Here is a 20,731-nt window from a genome sequence, read left to right as displayed (position 1 = left end):
TACTCAGGAGGCTGAGGTAGGAGAATCACTTGAACCTGGGAGGTGGAGGCTGCAGTGAGCTGAGATTGAGCCACTGCACTTCAGCCTGGGCAACAGAGTGAGTGAGACTCTATCTCAACATAAAATAAAAAAAGAAAAACAAAAAAAGAAATAAAAATAAAATAAATGCAATATTTTCAGAAGCAACTTAGTAACGTATATGCTATCTGATCATTACAAAGACATGGATGTTCAATGTAGTGCAGTGTATGACAGCAAAAAAGTGAAAACAAATGCCCAACAGACTATTTCACAATAAATTATAGACCACCCTTCCATGAGAAAATATGTAGATAAAAATTATTCTATACACTTTGGGAGGCCAAGGCAGGAGGATTGTTTGAGGCCAGGAGTTCAAGACCAACCTGGGCAATATAACGACACTCTGTCTCTACCAAAAATTTGAAAATCAGCCAGTTATGGTGGTGTGTGCCTGTAGTTCCAGGCATACTCATGAAGCTGAGGCAGGAGGATTACTTGAGCCCAGAGGCTCATGGCTGCAGTGAGCTATGGTGGCTCTATCCTGGGCAAATCAGCAAGACCCCATCTCAAAATATATACGTATCATTTTGTGGAAATCAACTTCTTACCATTATACGGTATTCATGATTAACGAAAAAAGTTATCTAACTATATGCACAAATTATCCCATTTGTATAAAAATTATATTGGGATTATACATGCATACACACACACACACACACACACAAGTAACTTAGATAGGTACAGTAAAATGTTTTACCTATGGATGGGCATGAAATCTAACCGCAGTAAGTTGTTACTTAATTTAGGAACTGTGACTTTAAGCAAAACAATGGATAACAAAACCAATTTTACCATAGACTAACTGATAACTGACATAAACATTAAGTTCCTATGGTGGCCCATGCCTGTATTCCCAGCACTTTGGGAGGCAAAGGTGGGCGGATCACTTGAGGTCAGAAGTTTAAGACCAGCCTGGCCAACATGGTAAAACCCCATCTCTACTAAAACTATGAAAATTAGCTGGGTGTGGTGGCGCATGCATGTAATCCCAGCTATAAAATTTTTATAAAACTATAAAAATTTCCTGCCATGGTGGCTTGCGCCTGTAATCCCAGCTGCTCAGGAGGCTGAGGCAGGAGAATCGTTTGAACCTGGGAGGCAGAGGTTGCAGTGAGCCAAGATCTTGCCACTGCACTCCAGCCTAAGTGACAGAGCAAAACTCCATCTAAAAAAAAAAGTTCCTGTGTCCTATGGTGTATTTCTGGTCACGAAAACATCGACATGTTCAGAAAATAAACAAATCAAGTTCTTTGTAACAGCAGCACAATACCTGGCATGGTTTTCCAGGACACGAAGTGGAGAGGAAGCAAATCGAAGATCCCACATCTGGATCACTGGTAACCGGTCATCCTCGGAGGCAAGGACCATCTGAGTAGCAACATCAGGATGCCACGCCAACCCAGAACAATGCATCTGCAGATAGTTAAGGTTCACATTTTATGAATCAAATTACTTTATGAAAAGCCAAACTACAACGAGAAATATGCCTTTATTCAAACAAATAGTGAAAAACATCAGCTGTGGCTTATTTTGTTTTATTTATGATTTATTTATTGTCGGCCAGGCTGGAGTGCAGTAGCGCCATCTCAGCTCACTGCAACCTCCACCTCCCCCAGGTTCAAGTGATCCTCCTGCCTCAGGCTCCTGAGTAGCTGGGATTACAGGCGCAAGCCACCATGCCAGCAAACTTTTGTATTTTTAGTAGATATGAGGTTTTACCATGTTGGCCAGGCTGGTCTTGAACTCCTGACCTCAAATGATCCACCCACCTCGGCCTCCTAAAGTGCTGGTATTACAGGCATGAGCCACCGCGCCTGGCCTTAGTTTATTTTAAACAACAAAACAAAAAAAAATGTAAAACTACTAAATTTTATTGAACAGTCTTAAACAGTAGTCTTAAAAGTAAGATATTTGAATATTTTCTCAATTCATGCAGCTATTTGATACACACAAAACCATTCTGAGTCAGAATAACTGTATACCAAAAATGAGTTTTACTATCAAAACTATAAGTTTAGAGAAAACATTTCATTGTATTTATTTATTTTTTTGAGATGGAGTCTCGCTCTGTCACCCAGGCTGGAGTGCAGTGTGGCACGATCTCAGCTCACTGCCACCTCCGCCTCCCAGGTTCAAGCGATTCTCCCACTTCAGCTTCCCAATAGCTGGGAGTACAGGCACACACCACCATGCCTGGCTAATTTTTTGTATTTTAGTAGAGAAGGGGTTTCACCATGTTGCCCAGGCTGGTCTTGAACTACTGAGCTCAGGCAATTCGCCCACCTCGACCTCCCAAAGTGTTAGGATTGAGCCACTGCGCCCGGCCAGTAGAGAAAACATTTTATGCACATTTAAAATACTTTCAGAAAAATGAAAAAACAAACAAAAAACAGATAAAAGATTAACACATACAGGCTGGGCATGGTGGCTCACTCCTGTAATCCCAGAACTTTGGGAGGCCAAGGCGGGTGGATCATGAGGTCAGGAGTTTGAGACCAGTCTGGCCAATATGGTGAAACCCCATCTCTACTAAAAATACAAAAATTCGCCAGGTGTGGTGGCGGATGCCTGTAATCCCAGCTACTTAGGAGGCTGAGGCAGGAGAATTGCCTGAACCCAGGAGGCAGAAGTTGCAGTGCCATGATTGCGCCACTACACTCCAGACTGGGTGACAGAGTGAGAGTCCATCTCAAAAAAAAAAAAACCCTTAAAAAAATTAACACACACACAAGACACAAAAAACCCCCATACTTTTCCTCTATTTTATCAGAAAAATCAAGGCAAAATATCTGAAGCAAAAACTACCATTTAAATTTTCATATGGAATAAATTAACATTATTAGGAACTATCTGCAAGTTCAGATTCTATTAAATATTCCACAAAATGACTAAAATGCTTCTGGTATGGTTTATTCCATTGAAACTTCTGTTTTAAAACTCCTGATTCACTTGAAAACAATACTCTGAAGAAGTGTTCTCCCAAATAGTTTTTTGTTGTTATTGTTGTTTTTAAACTACATATGTATGCCTGACTTTTGGCAAACTTATTTTAGAAAATGTCAAACTATCCAATGTACTCATAAACAAAAAAAAAAGCTCCAAATTATATCTAAATTATTTTATGGCATCTAATGACATAAAAAAATTAAGATACCTAAAAGGTTCAGAATTTAATGTGCTCTATGGGTAAGTGCCGAAAATATATTAGCTCATTTTAGCAGTACCTAATCAGAGGAAGAGATGAGGCCAAGAAGTCAAATATTACAAGTTCACAGTGATGAAGCTTCCAGCAGGAAAAATTTTTACATTCTAAGAAAAGTTAAAGATGAATTAAAAAGTTGCTGCAATGGCCGGGCACAGAAGCTCATGCCCGTAATCCCAGCACTTTGGGAGGCCGAGGCAGGCAGATCACGAGGTCAGGAGTTTGAGACCAGCCAGACCAACATGGTGAAACCCCATCTCTACCAAAAATACAAAAATTAGCCGGGCTTGATGGTGCATGCCTGTAATCTCAGCTACTCGGAAGGCTGGGGCAGGAGAAGTGCTTGAACCCAGAGGCAGAGGTTGCAGTGAGCCGAGATCACGCCACTGTACTCCAGCCTGGGCGACAAAGCAAGACTCCGTCTCAAGGAAAAAAAAAAAAAAGTTGCTGCAATGTTTTAAAACAGCTAGCAAAGCAAAACAACCAGTATATCATGGAATAAGTTCCTTGATTAACCAATCTCTCTTCATCATTAATAATATCCAACATATTTATTGGGAATTTTATGATTTTCCCTTAGAGGAAAAAAAACAAAACATTCCTTCTAACATGACTGATTAATAAAAAAACAGGATTTGACTTCACAGAAATTTGATTTGTTGTCAACTCTGACAAACAATATAGGAATACCTACAGCAGAAATACAACATGTTCATCACAAGTCAATCACATACTTACTCTGTTACTATGGTCACTGACTTTGATGATTGGCTCATTTTTTCTAAGATCCCATACAGTGGCCCGGCCACTGGGACTGGCTGATGCTAAAATATGCTGAACTTGTCTGTTCCATGCAATGCAGCTGATATCTTCTGGCGGCTACAAGGAAGAAACAGTTAATAAAAACTGCTTGTTTCTCTATTATAATCAAATTTAACTGTAAAATTGGATCCTTCATTTTGAAAAGTGTATTACTTAAAAATCTGATCCATTTATGCCACAAATTTGCTTTATAGTCCTACATCTCTACATTCTCAACACATAAAATTATACGACTTAAAATGCAGGTACATACCACTTCAAGTGTATTATCTTGTTTAATAATATCTCATTCAACAAGAATTTTATTGAATTTCTGCTATAAACCAAGTACTGTTTCTTTACTTTGCAACTGCTGCAAGGTAGATTATGGACCACAAAGTAGATGTTGGTGACTATGACAGAAAACTAGGCAGGGCAAAATTACAGCCTAGACCATTAGCAAAATACCTTTATAAATGGTAGTGCATATGCTGTCATTATGCTACCTCTCAGATTGCCAAAATGTTAGAGCCAGTTACAATGGCTACTCAAGTTGGATAGCCTATACAACATAAAGAAACTCAGGGAAGAACAGGAGAAGACTGTTGTTACCAAACTTAATAGAAATACACAAGCAAAGGGCTTGAGGCATTTATTTTAAACCTTGTCTTCCATGGTCTTGTCTAAGTGTGTTTTAAGAAGGTTGGTTGTTGCTAAAACACAGAGCAACTATCACACAAAGAACAAAAATAATTATACTATATCTAAGGCAATTATTAAGGATTTTTGTTCATTTTGTTTACTACTGTATGCCTAGTACAATGACCAGTGTCTACCAGGTGGTAGGTACTAAATAAATATTTACTCTTGATGGACTCACTGATACTTTGAAGAAACATATTTATTAATTACTGAAGAAAAATCAGTAACATCTAAACAATGATTTTAAACATATATGTTTTGTGTGAGAAGCCTTAAAAGTGAAATAAGTAGGTTTAGGAGAACCACTTTTGGCTTTTTTGATTACAATGATCAAAATCAATATAAAAATACCTGTGTTTTGGCTCCTGGTGTCATTGGGGTTGCAAAATTATTTAGATCCCATATGTAGATTTCAGATTCATTAGCACCAGAAGCTACCAGATTAGTCTGCAAGAAGAAACCATAACTAAATAGCACTTATGAATAATTAAGAAAATTCAGAATAACTCAGTTCAGAGCTAGAAAGATATTAGATGTAGCATACACAATTTTTCTATTTAATTTGAAAAGTGAAAAACATATGCATGAATTTCTAAATTATGCATAATTCTTTCAAAATTTAAAGTTTTCTAGAAAAACATAAAATTCTACTTAAAGACAAAAGATGTCTACTGAGAACAAATTAATTTTAATGCAAGACATTATTTTAAAAATTATATGGATAAATTCTTTTTTTTGAGACGGAGTTTTGCTCTTGTTGCCCAGGCTGGAGTGCAATGGTGCAATCTCAGCTCACCACAACTTCCGCCTCCCGGGTCCAAGTGATTCTCCTGCCTCAGCCTCCCGAGTAGCTAGGATTACAGGCATGCACCACCACTCCCGGCTAATTCTGTATTTTTAGTAGAGACGGGGTTTCTCCATGTTGGTCAGGCTGGTCTCGAACTCCTGACCTCAGGTGATCCACCTGCCTCGGCCTCCCAAAGTGCTGGGATTACAGGCGTGAGCCACTGAACCCGGCTGGATAAATTCTTAATCAGTCATGCAACCATGTGAGGATTACTGTTTGTATCTTTGCATCTCTGGAAGGAGATTTAATTACAAGATTAAAAAGGTCATCAATTATTGCTTTCAGAAAAAGCTGAATCCTAAAACTGTGGCATCTTTCTCAGGATACCTCAAAGCCAGCTTCCAGAGCTGAATCAATACAGCACTAGTAAAATCTCTTGTCATAACTCTTCACATATTTCTAGTTCATATACACTCAATCTTATTCCAGGTGGCAATATTTCTAGGTTTTCTCTGGTACATACCTTAAGGGTCAAAAAGAACCTGAAATTGTAATATAAAGTACAGGAAGATAATGGGCTTCATATACTGACCTTCATCCACTACTATTTACTCTTACAAATTATTCTCTATCAGTTGGCATATAACTAAAAAAAGAGAGACATTCTATGGTAGTAGCTACCTAAAACACAAAATACTTTATTAAAAATCATCAGCTGTTCAATACAATTAACAAAGGAGTTAGCTAAAGAGCAGATACCACAAACTATAGAAACGAAGGCTGGGCACAGTGGCTCATGCCTGTAGTCACAGCACTTTGGGAGGCTGAGGCAGACAGACCACTTGAGCCCAGGAGTTCGGGACCAGCTTGACCAACACGAAAAAACCCTGTCTCTACAAAAATTAGCCAGGTGTTGTGGCTCATGCCTGTAGTCCCAGCTACTCAGGTGGCTGAGACAGAAGACTTGCTTGAGCCCAGGAGGTCAAGACTGCAGTGAGTCATGAGCCACTGCAGTCCAGCCTGGCAGAGGGAGCAAGACGCTGTTTCAAAAAACAAAAAACAACAACAAAAAAGAAATAAACAAGTTGGGTTTCTGTATTGCTATTCCCTAAGTATCTATTATAAGAAAAGGAACTATTTAAAATTTTCTTAATACTCATTTTTGGTTGTTATAATCTAGTATCCTATTAACTCAAGGTCTTTTTTTTTTTCCAGACAGGGTCTCTATGTGTCACCCAGGCTGGAGTGCAGTGGTGTGATCATAGCTCACTGCAGCCTAGACCTCCCAGGCTAAAGCCATCAACCTACCTCAGCCTCCCGTGTAGCTGAGACTACAGGCGTGTGCCACCATGTTCTGCTAATTGTTTGCATTTTTTGTAATGACAGGGTTTCACCATCCTGTTCAGGCTAAGATCGTTATTAAGCTGTGCATTTGTATAATTAACAACCAGAAATGTTTATGAAGGCAACAGTACAAAGAATCTTAATTGACTATTTGTTAAATCTGCATTACATTTCTTTGTTCTTTTTTTCTTTTTTTGAGTTTTGCTCGTTGCCCAGGCTGGAGTGCAATGGCACGATCTCAACTCACGGCGATCTCCGCCTCCCGGGTTCAAGCGATTATCCTGCCTCAGACTCCCGAATAGCTGGGATTACAGGTGCCTGCCACCATGCCCGGCTAATTTTTGTATTTTTAGTAGAGACGGGGTTTTACCACGTTGGCCAGGCTGGTCTCGAACTCCTGACCTCGTGATCTGCCTGCCTCGGCCTCTCAAAGTGCTGGGATTACACAGGTGTGAGCCACATGCCCAGCCATTACATTTAATTTCTAATTATTTCATAGAGTATTAATCTCTGTCATAAACATAAAATTTCTCAATTAATAAAACAGTGAATTAACCTGGACATCACAGCACCAGCCTAATGCTGACCTAGCATGAACTTTTAAAAGGCAAGGTTTCCAACCTATGGGGCTCTTAATGTTTATAAAATGTCTAATCAAATGGCGTGACATCTTCAGACTTAAACCTATTAGCCAGCTGGGCACAGTGGCTCATGTCTGTAATCCCAGCACTTTGGGAGGCCGAGGCAGGCGGATCACAAGGTCAAGAGATCGAGACCATTCTGGCCAACATGGTGAAACCCCATCTCTACTAAAAGTACAAAAATTAGCTGGGCGTGGTGGCAGGCGCCTATAATCCCAGCTACTTGGGAGGCTGAGGCAAGAGAATCACTTGAACCCAGGAGGCAGAGGTTGCAGTGAGCCAAGATCATGCCACTGCACTCCAGCCTGGTGACAGAGCGAGACTCCGTCTCAAAAAAAACAAAAACAAAAACAAAAACAAAAACCTATCAGCCGGATCCTTTTCATGGAGGTAGTATTTTTAACCCTGATCTCAACTCTGAACCCACCATTCTTTAAACAAACACTCGTCAACCTGTATAGCCACACAGTTTTTTAACTTTCAATTCCAAAACTGAGGCATAGTAGATTCATATACTGATTTCAAATGAGCAGCACATAGTCTAAGAATTATGAAATGTTAAAGTCTTAACCTGGAAAATGTTCACATCCAAGGCTCTCACTGGGCCAGTATGCTTGTCATTTTGGGCAATCACAACTTCCTTGTCTCCAGCTATAATTTTAGAAGGATCATAGAGAATAATATTTCCATTTTCACCACCTGCAATCAGAACTCCAGAGACATCTCCTTTGGAATCCATTTTATAAGGCCCCCAAATCAACTTGTGGTACCTACAGGAGAAAATGAATAAAATCATTCATTCTTAAAGTCAAATAAATGTAGACAAAAAATTGAAATTATACACTTAATTTTTAATGTTTTCATAAACAGTCCAAATATATTACTTTCCCACCACTCCTGGTAACTATGTATGACTTTGGTGTAATAGTATTTCATTTTTTATTTATACTCATATTTGCATATGTGATTTTGTAATCCTTAAAGAGTAAAAACCCTTGTAAGGTAGTGTAACAAAATATACTTGAGTTGTGTGTCAAAAAATATGAGCTTAAGAATGATTTTACCATTTAGAAACTGTGAGACCCTAAGTTACTTAATCTTCTTAAATTGCCTCTGGTTCATTGTAAAATAGAGCTAATCAATCACTTCCCTTGAAAGGTAAAAACACTCTTTATTTGACTATAGAAGGGTCTCATGCTTTGACCTTTGTCTGAAAAAAAAAAAGGGGGGGTCACTAACAAGTGGTCTGTTAAATAGTAAAGGTGTTAAAGGAGTCATGTGAAATTTTCTAAGAAAAAGAATGTATTCTAATGGTAGAAAAATGACATCAAGATTATAACAAGTACCCCTACTACTAGAGAATAAAATATATGGTCCAGAATGGAGGTGAAATATGAAGGCAGAAAGGTATACGATGATACAGATGGTAGTAAGCAGAAAAACTACTAGACAAAAGCTATCTGGGGTTCCCATCCCACTGTGACAGCTCTGAAGAATATGAGCGGTCCCATGAAACTGCATGATTTGAGCTATATTCTGTCAGCTAAAGAGCAATCTCTTTAAACCCTGCTAATATATTGAGGCAATAAAGCTTATTTTATTACTGAAATGAAGACATCCTTTCTCTGCATTACAATAGGGCATAAGTACTTGAAAGTATGATCCAAATACCTAGTTACCTAGTGTATTAGAAATCGTGTCAACAAAACTGTGAGATATATTTCTAAATATCGTAACAGAAGAAAATAAAAATAAGCTACCATTCAGAGATAATCACTATTAATATTTATGATGACTACTCCTTTTCTAGTCACATCTACCTTTTTGTAAACAGGCACAATAAAGGAGATAGAAAAAAGAACTCTATACAAAATTAGCCAGGCATGGTGGCACATGCCTGTAATCCCAGCTACTCGGGAGGCTGAGGCAGGAGAATTGCTAGAACCTAGGAGGCAGAGGTTGTGGTGAGCCGAGATTGCGCCATTGCACTCCAGCCTGGGCAACAAGAGCGAAACTCCATCTCAAAAAAAAAAAAAAAAACAAAAAAAAAACACACACACACCAAAAAAACAGAAAAAAATGCTAGAAACTACAGCCTCTCCTCCCTACCTTACATATAACAGCAATAAAAAAGCCAACAGAACATACTGGCCAAGCGTGGTTCCTCATGCCTATAATCTCAGCACTTTGGGAGGCTAAGGTGGGTGGATTGCTTGAGGTCAAGAGTTCAAGACCAGCCTGGCCAACATGGCAAAACCCTGTCGCTACTAAAGACACAAAATTAGCTGGGCAAGGTGGTGTGCACCTGTAATCCCAGCTACTCGGGAGGCTGAGGCACAAGAATTGCTTGAGCCTGGAAGGTGGAGGTTGCAGTGAGCCGAGATCGTGCCACTGCACTCCAGCCTGAGCTATGAAGTGAGATTCTGTCTCAAAAAAAAAAAAGAAAAAAAAAAGTCAACAGAACACATAAACACTACTTTTACTTCCATAAAAATTCACTCACATGCTTTTTCACAAAATATTTCATGTTCTTGATGGTATTCCTTGTAGTTTCTAATAATGGCATAATTATAGACAAATTAGGAATCAAGAACAATATATAATTAAATAATCACATGAATTTAAAGCTGAACCTCATACCTGTGAGAAGAGGAGAATGTGGCACAAGATTTCATATCCAAGGATGGATCAGAGAGGTCTAATTCAAATATCTCAAGGGAAGCATTCGTACTAAATGTTGCATCCAATTGCTGAGCAGATGTTCCTATAGAAAATATATTTATGGTAACTATACACACAAAAATAAAAGATCAGAGAAACCATACAAAACAGAAGTTAAAAGCATGTTTTCCATTCTCTTGCTCATGAATGCTACACATATGCCATTGAGCAGATGCTTAAATTACTATAGCAATGAGATTCTGGCACAGGGCTAGGAGAGGATGTTTATAAGAGTGGGTAGTGTAAATAATTTTTTAAGCCTGTATATATTTAAAAATCTCTGTAAAAATGGTCCCATGATCGGGGCTGGGCACGGTGGCTCATGCCTGTAATCCCAGCACTTTGGGAGGCCGAGGTGGGTGGATCATGAGGTCAGGAGATCAAGACCATCCTGGCTAACACGGTGAAATCCCATCTCTACTAAAACTACAAAAAATTAGCCAGGCATGGTGGCGGACGCCTGTAGTCCCAGCTACTTGGGAGGCTGAGGCAGGAGAATGGAAGGAACCAGGGAGGTGGAGCTTGCAGTGAGCAGAGATCGCGCCACTGCATTCCAGGCTGGGCGAAAGAGCAAGACTCCGTCTCAAAAAAAAAAAAAGTCCCGTGATTTACTATATCTGCTTATAGACATATATGATATAACTATTTCTTTTTATATAAAAATGCTAACATCAAAATTGCTCTTCATTCATTCAAACTGATATTAACTGTTTTTTTTACATGCCATCTATTGTGCTTAATACTGGAGGAATAAAGATAAAATACAATTCCTGTGAAGGAAAATATTTTAGATGTAACACATCATGATCAAAATGCTATGGGAACACAGAGGAAGAACACTAAACTTGGCTGATAGAATGTCGGTAACTTGCCAGGGAGAGAGGGGCTTTCCAGAGAAGATAAAGCTTAAACTGAATAAGCTAGGTGCAGAAGAGAAGAAATTAGGTAACTCATACTATCTTCTCTCCTTTGAACTTACCTGTTGCTAGGTAAATGGGGTGATTCTGGGCAGGGCTCCATGCCTGCATGGCTGTACGATCTACTTCCTTTAACTTCATCCTGCTAAAGGGAATATTTTATACAGAAACAGCCTTGAATGACTTGAATGTCTAACATAGAACACAGATATTTTAAATAGAAACATACTGAACAAACCACTACAACATTAGTAATGCCCAACTGCAAATAAATCAAATCGGTTTAGGTGTCATTTGTTGGATATATTCATTAGAAAGAAGACAAACTTGAGGCCGGGTGGCTCATGCCTGTAATCCCAGCACTTTGGGAGGCCAAGGCGGGCGGATCACGAGGTCAGGAGATTGAGACCATCCTGGCTAACATGGTGAGACCCCATCTCTACTAAAAATACAAAAAATTAGCCAGGCGTGGTGGCGGGCACCTGTAGTCCCAGCTACTCGGGAGGCTGAGGCAGGAGAATGGCATGACCCGGAAGACAGAGCTTGCAGTGAGTCGAGATTGCACCACTGCATGCCAACCTGGGCGAGAGAGCGAGACTCTATCTCAAAAAAAAAAAAAGACAAACTTGATAAACCATTTTGAGACAAATACTGGGCTATTCTGTTTACAGATTATAGTTCTTCAGTTGAATCAGTCTAGAAAAATAGCCCACAAAAATAATAAGGTAGTACCTGAAGAATTAACTTGGCTACACATGTGTTTATCCAACTAGGATGGATGACAAAACATTACGGGTAAGAGCAGCCAAAAAATAAATAAGGTGCAACTTCCTGGAGTAGGATTACTCAATGATAAGAGCAGTTTAAAAAATTAATTCAAAGTTACAACATATTAGAGAGAATATAGTAAGCCCACAGATTTTAAAGATAAAGTAGAAATTATTAGAAAACTGGTCACTTCAATGTATAATCCCATATACCACTTGTTTACGTATTTTCTGTCATTAAAGTTACTTTGATGGATTCAGGCATGGTGGCTCATGCTTGCAATCGCAGCACTTTGGGAGGACGAGGCAGTTGGATCACTTGAGGCCAGGAGTTTGAGACCAGCCTCGCCAACATGGCAAAACCCCGTCTCTATTAAAAATACAAGAAAATTAGCCAGGTGTGGTGGTGCATGCCTGTAATCCCAGCTATTTGGGAGGCTGAAGCAGAAGAATCACTTGAACCCAGGTGGTGAAGGTTACATTGAGCCGAGATCATGCCACTGCACTCCAGCCTGGGCGACAGAGCGAGACTCGGTCTCAAAAAAAAAGTTACTTTGATGGAAAAATTACAACGGTATAGTATTATGTACTTTTTAAAGATCTTTGTTATTTTTACATAAATATATTGAAATGGCATAGTACTGCACTATAAGATGTACCATAATTACCTAGTCTAATACCAACAAACACCTAAGCTGTTTTTAGCTATTTTTACAAAAAAGTGCTGAAATAAATGGTCGTCTGCACGTTATTTCATTAAAAAGGGACAGCTATAAATTTCCAGAAGTAAAATTGCTAAGTTAAAAGGTTAATGCAATTTTAATTTTGATGAATATTACCAAGTTGTCCTCTATGGCAATTGTGCCTTTTCATACCACCAACAGTAATATACGATTACTTATTGCCCTACAGCCTTATCAGAGCATACTGTCACACTTTTAGATCATACCAACACTAAAAAATGAAAGGCCAGGTGCAGTGGCTCAGGCCTGTAAGCCCAGCACTTTAGGAGCCGAAGCAAGCGGATTGCTTGAGCCCAGGAGTTCAAGACCAGCTTGGACAACATGGTGAAATCCCATCTCTAGAAAAAATACAAAAATTAGCTGGGCATGGTGGTGCACGCCTGTAGTCCCAGCTACTCGGGAGGTTGAGGAGGAAGGATTGTTTGAGCCCGGGAAGTTGAGGCTGCAGTGAGCCGTGATTGTGCCACTGCAATCCAGCCTGGGCGACAGAGTGAGACCATGACTCAAAAAAAAAAAAAAAAAAAAAAAAGAGAAAAATAAAAATGTTAGCTCTGTATAGTAATACTATAAATGATGTATAACATCTTTTTTTTGTATGACTATGGGTAAACATATTTCCTTTTCTGTCATCTCTTCTGTCTAGTCATGTATTATTTGACCATTTTTCTTTTCTATTCTTTTTTTTTTTTTTTGGAGATGGAGTTTCATTCTGTCACCCAGGCTGGAGCACAGTGGGGCGATCTCGGCTCACTGCAACCTCTGCCTCCGGGTTCAAGCGATTCTGGTGTCTCAGCCTCCCAAGTAGCTGGGATTACAGGCACACACCACCACATCAGGCTAATTTTTTTGTATTTTTAGTAGAGACGGGGTTTCACCATGTTGGCCAGGCTGGCCTTGAACTCCTGACCTCAGGTGATCCACCTTCCTCAGCCTCCCAAAGTGCTGGGATTACAGGGGTGAGCCACTGCGCCCGGCCATCATTCGACAATTTTTCTATTAAGTTGATAGACTATCTTTTGACTTTGCTTTTTTCAAAAAAAATATTTCTTTTCACCTTTCATAGGATTTTGATTAAAAATTAAAAAAGCTATATGCTTTATCTTTTAGAGTTTTACATTCCTAGAAAAGTTGAGCCACAAAGTACAAAAAATTGCTACACATTTCCCAACCACATAACCTTTCTCACCACCAACATCGCACATCATAAAGGTCTATTTGTTTCGATCCATAAACTAACATGAACACATCATTATCACTGAAACTCCACAATTTATATGAGGGCTCACTCTAGGTGTTGTATATTCTATGGGTTTTGACAAATGTATAACAACATGTAACTGTCATTATAGTATCACACAGAGTAGTTCCCTTGTCCTAAAATCCCCTATGCCTATAATTCCTCCTTTCCTTTCAATAGAGCCTATATAGTGAATTTTTGTGAATTGTTCTTGGGACCTAGAAAGAAGGGGTGCTCTCTGTTTTCAGGGCCTAGAGCTCAATATATATTAACTAAGTCTTCTTTATTGATTTGTTTAGATCTCCTATATCCTTACTTTTTTGTCCACTTGATCTGCCTTGGACCGAAACAGTGAATTAAGTCTCTTACTGCTAATATATTTATGTCAATTTCTCATGGTATCTCCTGAAACTTTTGCTTTATGAAAATTACTTTGTTATTTAATAGTTATTTGGTGCATATCCATAATGTTCAAATTCACTGTCAAATATACACTTTAGCTTTATGAATATCCTTCTTTGTCTCAAATAATGACTTTTGGTCTGAATTCCACCTCTTGTTTGCCTTTACATGTATACTTTTGCCCTTCAGAACTACTTTGTCATCATTACAAACAAAAAAACAAACAAAAAACCAACAGATTTTACTGGTGATCCAATTTGAAAATCTTTTCACAGTAGGTTAGCTAAGGACATTTAAAATGTATTGACATGACAGACATGGTTGGTCTTAGTTTTACCATATTTTACTTTGGTTTAATATCTTTGGGTAATAATTTTTAAAAAGTCTTTCATTGTCTGTTTTCTTTTTTGTGCAATTACCATTTTTCTGATAATTAGGATGATGTATATTTTCATTATAATATGTGTTTCTGATTCTATCTTTTTAACTGTAATTTTAAATATTTTACTTAATACCATTAATCCTCTATTTCTTTACACAGAAACTATTAACTCCCTACTATGAGCACTTATGAAATTAGCTTGTATAATCTTACTGCCCATCCACACAACATGGTTATAGTCAATAGTATTATCTTTCTGTGTTTACCTTTGAACTCCTTATACTTCTACTAACTGATCTGTCAGCTTTAAATGATGTCCTTTGACTCATAGCCATTACAGATGTGGCAATTCACAAACTTATTCTACCTCCAATTTCTTTCCTCTTCTCTTTTTATTAGTTGTATAACCAATCCCTACATTATTGGACATTTAACATTTACATTTTATTCTTTCTTCCTCATTCTCACTTTTGTTCCAGTCTCAGTCCTGCAGTTAAAATGCATACTCAATGCTCTCCAAGAGTATTTTTGCCAGTTTCCTTACTCAGCTCCAGAGTTTATCCTCTAACATTTTCCTTAAGATTGCCTTAAACATATGCTCCGAGTCTTGTACCTGCAAATTGTTTATATTTGAAGGAGATTTTATAGAGGAAAAAATTAAAACACAGAAAGTTAGACAATCTGTACATGCTAGCAAGGGGGCAAGGGGCAGAGCCAAGATTGGAACTTGCAAGTTTAGCTCCAGAGTTCTTCCTACTTCCAACAAGTTCAGGTATTCAATTTTTATATCATAGAGGAAATATTAACATTTAGAAGAAACAATAACAAAGCCACCAGCATGCACGATGAAACTGAAGAAATGCATTTTAGAAATTGTGTTAGGTTAGAGCAAAGTGAGATTAGGAGGCAGGATGTATCACATGGTTAAAAGCATGGTCTCTGGAGTTAATCCTCAATTTAACTACTGGCTCTGTTACTTATTAGCTATGATACTTTGGACACATTATTTAACCTCCCTGAGCCCCAGTTTCTACATTCGTAAAATAGGGAAAAGAGTGACAACCTCATGGGATGCTGTGAGGTTCCAATGAGATCATACGTTTTATAATAGGGAGCCAAAAAAAGTGCTCAGCACATGGGTTAGTGCTTTTGATAGGTTTGCTATTTTTAAAGATTACCACTATCATGAGATTAAACAAGAAAACTTCAGGGTTATTTGGGGGGAAAAATTCCAACTTTCTAAGATATAAAAAAGGCATTTATTTTCTTACATGAATCTCCTCTTCTTCCTCTTTGCCAACTGTCTCACCTAATCTTTAATAATAAATTCAAGTTCCAGCTCCTCCATGAAAACTGCCCTGATGATTCAATCCACATTGATCTAAATACTCCCCGACAAGTTTGTATTTGTCAATACTATGATTTAAGCATTTTATAATAACGTCATTATATTTTAATAAACATTTTGTAACATTCTACTAGCACATATTGTTTACATATTTTCCAATTACCTTTTTTTAACCAGTTGCCTTATGTGCTATCTTATCTCACCAACTAGACAAATAACGTCTTTTTTCAAAACTTTTACCCCTTTTTAGACTCAAAATTGCTTAGCACAGAAGGAGATATACAGAAAGTTTTGATTTATTTTAAATGTTTATATTTAGGGGAAAACAAGTAGACTAATGAGCTAGAATGACCAGTTTCAGATAAAACATTTACTTTTAAATTCTTAACTCTTTAAAGGATCATTTACTTTTTAAAAAAGGAGAAAGTATGGTTAAGGGGGAAAAGGTTATAAGATGCCTTCAGAATAATTTCTAAAAGTGAAATCAAAATAGCTGTATTATTAAAAAAATGGAATACAATTATAGTATTTCTAAGACCTAAGTACAAGGACTACCTAATTCATTAATGCTTGGTTAATGTGTAACACTGACTGAAAAAGAAAGAGACACATTTACAAGAACATAAAATAGTTAAATGTGAATTCAAAGCATTTACTAAAGTTTATTTCTTAGCCTTAGTACTCAATGTTCTAAGAAAACACTGAGAAAAGAAAAGAAAAGAAAAAAGAAAAGAAAAGAAAGGAAAGAAAATTGTGTGGGCTTATTCATACATGCCATCTCCAAGACAGTATCTATAGCACAGCAATTAAGAGCATGGGGTCTAGGGCAGACACCCTCAGTTTAAATTCCAGCTTCACTATGTCCACCTCTGACTTTAATCATGTCGCTTTATCCATGTATGTCCTGGCTCCTCTCTCATTAAAATAAGGAGAACAGTATCTATACTACAGGGTTGTTGTGAGAAATAAGTGGTATTACTCAGAGTGGTTAGAACAGTGCCTGGCATATATAAACAAATGCTCATAAATGACAGTTATTACAAACATCACTACTTAAAACGTCTACCACCACGAAACTTCAAAAATACATCTATTAGGCCGGGCGCGGTGGCTCACGCCTGTAATCCCAGCACTTTGGAGGTCGAGGCGGGCGGATCACGAGGTCAGGAGATCGAGACCACGGTGAAACCCCGTCTCTACTAAAAATACAAAAAATTAGCCGGGCGCAGTGGCGGGCGCCTGTAGTCCCAGCTACTCGGGAGGCTGAGGCAGGAGAATGGCGTGAACCCGGGAGGCGGAGCTTGCAGTGAGCTGAGATCACGCGACTGCACTCCAGCCTGGGTGACAGAGCAAGACTCCGTCTCAAAACAAACAAACAAACAAACAAACAACAAAAAAAAACATCTATTGGCCAGGCGCAGTGGCTCATGCCTGTAATCCCAGCACTTTGGGAGGCCGAGGTGGGCAGATCACTTGAGGCCGGAAGTTCGGGACCAGCCTGGCCAACATGGCGAAACCCCATCTCTACTAAAAAATACAAAAATTAGCCGGGCGTGGTGGTGTGTACCTGTAATCCCAGCTACTCAGGAGGCCGAGGCAGAAGAATCGCTTGAACCCGGGAGGCAGAGGTTGCAGTAAGCCTGGGAGACAGAGCGAGACTCCGTCTCAAAAAAAAAAAAAAAAAAAACACACACACACACACACACAAAACATATATATATATATATGCGTATATATATACGCATATATATATACACACACACGCACACACACACACACACACACATGGCCAGGCGCAGTGGCTCACACCTGTAATCCCAGCACTTTGGAAGGCCGAGGCGGGCGGATCACGAGGTCAAGACATCCAGATCATCCTGGCCAACCTGGTGAAACCCTGTCTCTACTAAAAATACAAAAATTAGCTGCGCGTGATGGCGCGGCCAGTAGTCCCCGCTACTCGGGAGACTGAGGGAGGAGAATCGCTTGAACCCAGGAGACGGAGTTTGCAGTGAGCCGAGATCGCACCAATGTACTCCAGCCTGGGTGACAGAGCGAGGCTCTGCCTCAGAAAAAAATTAAAAAAAAAATTTCTTGAGGAAAATTTATATTCCAGACTAGAACTCTTTATTTTTCATGCAACTTTCTCTCAATAATTGCATTCAATTAGGTGGAAACTTTTTTATTTCTGCTCATTTTCAAAGTGTAAATTTTGTGAAGCAATACTAAAACCCACCAGCACTGTTCTTTGAAAAATACCAACCTTGCAATGCTATATACAGAGCTGATCCATAACTCAGAAAGCAAGTAAAAAGTTAAAGAGGTAATAGAGTTGGAACTTGGATTCCCAAACCAGGTATACAATCCCTAGTTGGCACTGCTTTCAGTAAAAATCCATTTTCTGCAGGCAAAATATCTCAATATGGATAGAAACAATTGTTTAGAGGATTTATTTAGTATTTTCAATGTTCTAGGTTCATTTCACTCAACCCAAACCAAATCAAAGGAGAAAGCAACTGTGCACTGGTTACTGAACAATTGGTGTCATACTAATCTTCAGTATAATAAAACTTTTTGAGCTGAAATTAACCTAATGACATTCCTAACAACAATGTAATCAATGTAAATCAATCTAGTAATATCCCCTTACAGGAGTTTTTAACTTGTAAACTTCATAATATTATGTATATAGAAAATCCTACATGTCACTTGAAAGCAGGAGCTTGAGTCCAGCCTGGGGAACGCAGTGAGACCCCCATCTCTATAAAAAATAAGATTAGCTGGGCGTGCGCCACGTGCATATTCCTAGCTACTTCTGAGGCTGAGGCGGGAGGATCTCTTGAGCCCAAAAGTTCAAGGTTATAGTGAGCTATGACTGCACCACTGCACTCCAATCTGGGCAACAAAGAGGGACCCTGTCTCAAAAAAAAAAAAAAAAAAAAAAAGTAAAAGAAAAAAAAGAAAATCCTACATGTGTGTATATGTGCATTCTTCCAATGCTTTCATTAGATTCCCGTAAGACAGTGAAATCCCCCCAAAATTTTGAATCATTGCCCTTCAGTTTACAAATTTATTTCTATTCCCATGTTACTAGTTTCAATAAAGAATTTGCTTATATAAAATTAAGCAATATCATTCTAAATCCACCTCAAATTTCAAATTTCACAAATAACCGCGGACGTATTTAAGATAAAATCACTACAAAACTACAAAAACACTACGAGTTATCCAAAAGTTCTTAAGAGTCTACAAACCTCTCCCTGAGCTGTTAATTAAGGGATAGTGAGAAACAAGAAGCACAGAAGAACCACTAAAAAAGGAGAGTAGGCTGGGCGTGGTGGCTTATGCCTGTAACCCCAGCACTTTGGGAGGCCAACTCGGGCGGATCACTTGAGGTCAGGAGTGCCAGACCAGCCTGACCAACAGCGTGAAACCCCGTCTCTACTAAAAATACAAAAATTAGACAGGTGTGGTGGTGGGGGCCTGTAATCCCAGCTACTCAGGAGGCTGAGACGGAGGTTGCAGTGAGCTGAGATCGCGCCACTGCACTCCAGCCTGGGTGACAGAGCGAGACTCTGTCTCAAAAAAAAAAAAAAGGAGAGTAAGCTTTTGCCAACTCTTGAATAAACGGAGGTACAGAAAACGCAGGACGCTGTAACAAGAACACACCCTTATCGATTAAATACAGTTATAACTGCCCACGAAGACAACCAAATTTCAGTTTTCAATAGTTAGAAAAAATAAGTTAGGAGAAAGGATTTGTCACAGACTATCAGATCACTGCAACTTCAAATAGCCCTACGTAAAATTAATTCCTTAAGCGCAAGAAAAAATTTATAATGCCCACAAGTCCAGGCAATATTTTGGTTTATTTTACAACAGCCCCGTAATTTAACAACTTATTAGCAAAAACATGTAACACTTAACGAGACTGCCCTCAAAGTACAGGCTGCGCCTGGCTACCACCGTCCTTAAAATAATCCTAGTTAAATGACAGTAGACGTCAGTTCAAACCTATGAACCTTTAAATCTGGCAACAGTTCAAGCACAAACAAAAAAATCCTAACCAAAGCCAAAGTAATCCTGAGATTTTTTTTCCTTTCCTCACCCTCAGGGACCGCACCTCTTTGTGCACAAGGGTCTGAAAGTCCTAATCTCAAACTCCAGTTACCAGCCCGGCTACGACTCCCCGGCAAGACATTGTCGCCAGCCTCGGGTGGCTTTTGCTCAGCAGTGGAGACGTCGGCGAATGCGGACGGGCGCGATCACTGGAGTCCAGATGCCAGGCGTTGTTCCGCCGGGCCCGAAACCAAGACTAGGGGCGCGCAGTCACCAGAGACCGGGCCTCAGGCTGGTGCGGGGCAGCGGAGACCCAGGCTGCGGTCCCAGTTTTGGCCTGGGCTCTACTCTACCTCAAAGCTTAAGGACCGGCGAAGAGGACAAAAAGCAACGGGCGGACGCACCTGGCGAGGACCTTCGGCAGCCGGATCCTGCGTTAGTGCAGCGCTCGTCGGACTCTCCCAGCATTCGCCGCCGCCCCTCCTCCCCGGCCAGGGCCACCTCCACGCTCCGTTCCAACGTGGCAGCCGCAGCCGCAGCCACGCCCTGCGCCCAACACTTCCGGGAGCGACATCTTTCCCCGCCCACCCGACGCAC

General features: G+C 39.4%; 1 protein-coding gene across 50 annotated transcripts in view; it reads right to left on the bottom strand.

Annotated features, from left to right (window-relative positions):
- Nucleotides 1-20,731, bottom strand: part of SEC31A (SEC31 homolog A, COPII coat complex component) — a 72,551-nt gene extending 51,820 nt beyond the window's left edge. For 15 of the 50 annotated variants that reach the window (XM_009447644.4, XM_009447646.5, XM_001140439.7 and 12 more), the window contains exons 1-7: nt 20,539-20,731; nt 11,262-11,344; nt 10,202-10,325; nt 8,133-8,331; nt 5,141-5,236; nt 4,025-4,165; nt 1,355-1,497 (exon numbers count right to left, since the gene is read on the bottom strand). In XM_009447644.4, the coding sequence (XP_009445919.1) occupies nt 1,355-1,497; nt 4,025-4,165; nt 5,141-5,236; nt 8,133-8,331; nt 10,202-10,325; nt 11,262-11,340 (782 nt within the window). In that variant the 5' untranslated portion in view covers nt 11,341-11,344; nt 20,539-20,731. Of the gene's footprint in view, nt 1-1,354; nt 1,498-4,024; nt 4,166-5,140; nt 5,237-8,132; nt 8,332-10,201; nt 10,326-11,261; nt 11,345-20,198 lie in introns of all 50 variants that reach the window. The other 35 variants (XM_054682890.2, XM_009447648.5, XM_054682899.2 and 32 more) reach the window with 15 other exon arrangements.

The sequence above is a fragment of the Pan troglodytes genome, chromosome 3, assembly GCF_028858775.2.
Source record: "Pan troglodytes isolate AG18354 chromosome 3, NHGRI_mPanTro3-v2.0_pri, whole genome shotgun sequence".
Lineage (NCBI taxonomy): Eukaryota > Metazoa > Chordata > Mammalia > Primates > Hominidae > Pan > Pan troglodytes.
The sequence above is the reverse complement of the archived record's forward strand: the minus strand, read 5'-3'. Positions and strand labels throughout refer to the sequence as shown.